General features: G+C 59.5%; 1 protein-coding gene across 1 annotated transcript; it reads left to right on the top strand.

The window, feature by feature from the left end:
- Positions 1–878: 878 nt before the first annotated feature.
- GGTG_14167 (hypothetical protein) lies at positions 879–3748 on the top strand (the record flags this gene model as incomplete). Its single annotated transcript, XM_009232095.1, has 3 exons — positions 879–1663; positions 1762–1899; positions 1989–3748. 3 exons carry the CDS (start codon positions 879–881, stop codon positions 3577–3579), a joined length of 2514 nt encoding a protein of 837 aa, XP_009230359.1. The 3' UTR covers positions 3580–3748.
- Positions 3749–5286: the final 1538 nt, after the last annotated feature.

Raw genomic sequence — 5286 nt, 5'->3', positions numbered from 1 at the left:
CTTCTCTTCTCTTTATTTTATCTCTCATTCTTTTCTTCTCTCGCTTGTCCCACTGAAGGCCAGGGTCCCTCGAAACGGCACGCCTTACTGCAACCACGGAGTAGCAGCCTCGAGCGAAGCTCCATCCACAAACGGGGACTGGCACTTCAAGGACCGCATCGACGATCAACCCCACCAGGGAGTATCATCTGGCAACCTCCGCTCCTCCGCTTCCTCTTCTGTTATATATCAAACCGGTCCACCCGTGTCCCTGGGGCGTCACTGCTACCTCTACAACCCCAACCTTTATATCAATCTTCTTTTCCCTCGTTGCTACCCCTTGGTATTCACCCACACTAGCTTCGTTCTGAGGAGGAGCTTTGTAAACATTCTTGTCTTGTGCATCTTCACGTCGCCTATAACCACCAACGACACCTTTCCTATCTTTTGGCATTCTGTCTATGCGCTCGGCCCACGGACTCGCCATATAATCTTTATCGACGGCTTCGCCATAGCAACAAAATACTCGCCATCGTACCCACGCACAATCGTTCCCAGGAGGGCAGGCCTCTTCCCATTCACATCGATAGCGACTTCGATACGCCTCTAGTTCAGACCGATGCCGCCCGTGCTCCGTGTCTGATCTACATTCCATCCGAAGGCGAAAAGCACCGGCGAAACGCAACTTCTTCAACTGACCCAGGCCATACACACCACAGGACGGCCGATCGACTGATGCGCATCTAGGATCCAGACCTTCTCTCGTCCCAGCCACGGCAGAGGTTTCCGAGACGCACTCCCGCTGTCCACAGACAGGGGTTTCGGCCGGAACTCGTCAGGAGAGGACTTCGGTCACCATAGCACCCCTACCAGTAACCAGCGACGGCCACACCTTCCCAATGCTCGTGTCCAGGCAATGCGAAGCTGAGCAAACCCACCACTGGAACTTCTACAAGCCCGTCTCCAGTCCACGCATGTCGACCCAGTACGACCCCCCGTTGTCGACACAGCCGGACTGGCAAGGCCACTACTCGTCGTTCCTCCCGCCGGGGGACAATATCTTTGGGCAGTCGTACGAGAATGTGGCGAACCCGAGCGCCGGGTCGCAGCACTCGCAGTCGCAGCAGCAGCAGCAGCAGCAGCAGCAGCAGGCCGCGTCGGCCTCGCAGCCACGCACGGCGGTCGGCGTCGAGGGCGCCAGCGGCGACGTGGACGGCGCCGACAGGAAAGTGGGAGCTTACAGCAGCAGACACAGCAGCAGTAGCGTGTCTCCACTAAGCCACCGCCGGAGCCTAGACCCGCTGGGGCTCAGGCAAAAGCAGCCGTCGCCCATCCCGGAGCAGTCGGAACAGCAGGAGGACCACTATGTGCACAAGGCGGATCCCATCCGGGAGGAGGCTGTTGCAGAGGCTCTGTCGATAAAATCCCTCAACCACGCCATGCAGTCTCCTACCAGCAGCGGACAGCAGCAACAGCAACAACAACAGCAGCAACAGGAGGCCCAAGCAGGCAGTGCCGGCAACAGCGATAACCATGCAGCGGCCAAGGAGGAGGAGGACGACGGACTCGACGACGAGGACATGTTGGAGGGTGATGGCGACGGAGAGGACGGCGGGGATGGCTCGTCTCAACCCCAAACGGCAGCCGAGAGGACGGCCCAGCGGAGGAAGATGAAGCGCTTCAGGTATGGACTGACTGGATTTGGCTGTCTGCACTGGCTTGCGCCGACTTGGCGCACATGTCGTCTCTCATCTAACCATGGATGGCTGTTGCCCACATTAGGCTCACGCACCAACAAACCCGGTTCCTGATGAGCGAATTCGCGAAACAGCCGCATCCCGACGCGGCGCACAGGGAGCGGCTGTCACGGGAGATCCCCGGCCTGAGCCCAAGGCAGGTCCAAGTCTGGTTTCAGAACCGGTACGTAGCCTGGCCCAACTGTTCATTTTGACTTTGTCGAGGCCCCCTTTTGACTTGCTGACACGATGCGTTACCACTGGGTGAATCAGGCGCGCCAAGATAAAGAGACTTACGGCCGACGACCGGGACCGCATGATCAAGATGAGGGCCGTCCCGGACGACTTTGACAACGTCCAGGCGCTGCACTCGCCCTACGGCGCCGTGCACGGGCTGGGCACGCCCATAAGCTCGCCCGTCGACTTTGCCGGCTCGTCGTACGCCGAGCACATGATGCGGCCGCTGATGGTCGACGTCCGACGCCCCGACGGCGGCGACGACCACCTGTCGCCCACGGGCCTCAGCCCGGCCTTTGGCAGCATCGGCTTCAACCCCTCGGCCGCCGCCATGGGCAGCTCCGACATGCTGTCGCCCCTGTCGCCCACGGCCGCGAGCGACCGCTACGGCTACCCGGGCCACCTGTCGTCGCCCCTGAGCGCGACGCCGCGCACGTCGAACCCGTTTGCGCGCCAGGGCAGCCTGGACGCGAGCATGCAGCTGCACGGCCACCACGCTGCCCAGCAGCACCAGCACCAGCACCAGCATCAACACCAGCACCAGCACCAGCGCCAGCAGATCCGGCCGCTCCAGCCGCTGCAGCTGCGCGAGACCATGTCGCGCTCGCGCTCCGACAACCTGCAGTCGCCGCTGCGGTCCAGCATGTCGTGGAAGGGCGACTCGATCGACTATTCCACCTTCCACCAGGGCGCCACGAGCCCGCAGCGCCACCACTCGCTCTACCAGTCGTCGGCCGACGGCAGCCTCACGGGCTCCTCGACCACGACCCTGGGCAGCGCCGGCTACGAGTCGGGCAGCAACTACTCGGCCACCACGGCCCACTCGCCCACCCACCTCGCCTACCCGGCCTTCCAGTCGGGCGGCCTCCACTCGGGCGCTGCCGCCCAGCAGAGCCGCACCGGCAGGCTACGTGCCGCGTCCGCCTCGAGCACCATGCAGCCTCTGAGCCTGGACCTGAGGAGCCAGTACCGGGGCCTGCCGCAGTCGTCGCCCTCGTCGTCGCACTCGGCCGGCGGTGCCGGCGCATCGTCCGGCCAGCGGTCCGCGTCGGGCACCCACCACGTCCTGGGCGGCAATACTTCGGCATACTCGAGCTTCCCGTCCGCGCCGCTGACGGCTCCCATCGACTTTAACCTGTCGCGCGCCTCGACGACGAGCGCGCTGCGGTCCGCCGCCGCCAACAACATGGCCTCGAGCAGCAGCAGCAGCAGCAACAGCAACAACAACAACACCGCCAGCGCCAACAGTAACAACAACAATAACAGCTCCGGCGTCGGCAGCAGCAACAACAACAACAACAGCGGCGGCCAGGACTACTCGATGCCGCAGATGAGCGCGCCCATCGCGCCGCCCGGCGACTTCTCGCAGGCCTTCCAGGCCCGGACGCCGATCCGCGACAGCTTCGGCGGCTCGGGCGCGACCATCCTGCACCCCCTGGGCGGGGGCGCCGGCAGCACGGCCGGGTCTGGGCCGGACGGCAGGGGGGCCGGCGAAGGCGAGTATCACCGACACCACCACGGCGGCCACGCCCACGCGCACCACCACCACCAGGAGGGCCCGAAACGAAAGCACAGCTTCAGCACCTCGGCTTCCGGGCCCGGCCCGGCCTTTGGAAGCGCGGCCTGATCGGACTGTTTTTTCTTGGGTTTGTCTCTCTCTCTCTCTTTTGGCTCCAGGCGGTGTGGAGCCTTTTTGTGAGTGAGCAAAACTTGAAAACGACAGCTGGGAGAAAGAAAAAGCATCGACATTAAATTATGAGGCGAGACGAGCCAACCACATCCGGCCAAAAAAAAAAGCCAACAAGGACCGCCCGAAAGGAGCCCAGCTTTTTTACATACCCTCTCCCGGCGGCTTTTGATACTGTTAGCCCTTCCCGACCCGGGACTGGCCCTGCCCACCCAGCGTCCGCCCTCCACGCCGGCCTTCTTGGAACCGGCGTGTATAACCTCACCCCAGAGGCTTTGCCTCGCATTCCGTCCCATCCTCGCTCTCTTCTTCTCCCGCGCACTCTTCCTGCGTCACCCTCACGACACATTGTCGTTTCTTTCCAAGGATTCCGTGTCACATTTTTCATCGTTTGCGCGGGGGAAAAAATGGGGAACATGGAGCTTGGCCTTCTTTTTTTTTTTTTTTTGCTTTTGGAATCCATGTACTCTTTTCCTGGTACTTTTGCTTGGCCGACTGACGGACTGTCTCATTTTTTGTATTTGTTCTGTGTTTGGCTTTTTTTTCTTTCCTTTTCCTCATGTCTTGGACGCCGCAAGTTTTTTCTTTCTTTTTTTTTGCCCGTTTCTATACAGGCGACGTTGGGAGCAAAGGGAAATGACTCAATGACTTTTTATTGAGAGATACCAAGTTCTACTCGCGAGGAGCAAAAAAAGACATGGCCGGTCTTCATTTTGGAGGAGTCGCCAGCCTGCTCTGCTAGGATTTCTTTTTTCTTCTTTTCCGTTCACAGCCGCTTCCTGCCTTGGCTACATACTCTTTTTTCCCCCTGCTTTTTGATTCCGTTATCACGATCGGTGCGTTTGGGTCACAGCTTTCTTCTCTCATAGTTTGGGTCTATCTGGTTCACATGGCGACAGGGGTGGGGAAATGGTGTCTGTCTCTCTGGTTGTATGCTTTCCACCTTTTTTTTTCCACTGGCGAGGTTCTTGTTGGTGGGGACATGTTGATACAAACGCGCGGCGCCACCCGTTCGTGCCCCAGCGGAAATGTCAGGAGATGTCTTGATGTGTCTGCAGCCTTTTCAACATCCTCGTCGGTGCCTTCTTGTGCTTCACTTTTATGTACATAGATTAACCAAAAAGAAACCGAACCTACCTACCTACCAACAACCTGGGAGCCTGTCCATCATGTGCGCATGCCTCCTCGGTCTTGGCTTCTTGGCTGGGTCGCGAGCTGAGGGGATTGAGGGGGATAGAGGACGGGGGATGGATGGGAAGCGGACGTTGGAAATCCCTCCCTCCCCCAGGTGAGTGAGCTAAGCTGCCAAGGCAAATCTGCATGGCGGGCAGTGTGTGGGGGGGCCAAAGGTGTGCTCCATGCGTCGCGCGCAATGACTTGAGGTTAAAGAGAGGATGGGACGAGGGAAGTGTAGGAGGAGACCCTGCCGTACTGTGTAAATGTAGTTCCCCTTCTTCTTTTTTCCATCCTCGCGTCAAGACTTGAGAGCAGCAACGCATCCACAGGAATGGACTGGAAAAAGGCAACCGGCGAGGTGATGTCGATTGGCACCGCACATCGGTCTTTTTCCTTTTTTTTTTATTGTTTGCTTTTTCGCGTTTTGCGCCACGGTTCCAGTAGGACGAGGTTTTTTGTTTTGTCTGATGG

Source organism: Gaeumannomyces tritici (genome assembly GCF_000145635.1).
Source record: "Gaeumannomyces tritici R3-111a-1 unplaced genomic scaffold supercont2.160, whole genome shotgun sequence".
Taxonomy (NCBI): Eukaryota; Fungi; Ascomycota; class Sordariomycetes; order Magnaporthales; family Magnaporthaceae; genus Gaeumannomyces; species Gaeumannomyces tritici.
The sequence above is the reverse complement of the archived record's forward strand: the minus strand, read 5'-3'. Positions and strand labels throughout refer to the sequence as shown.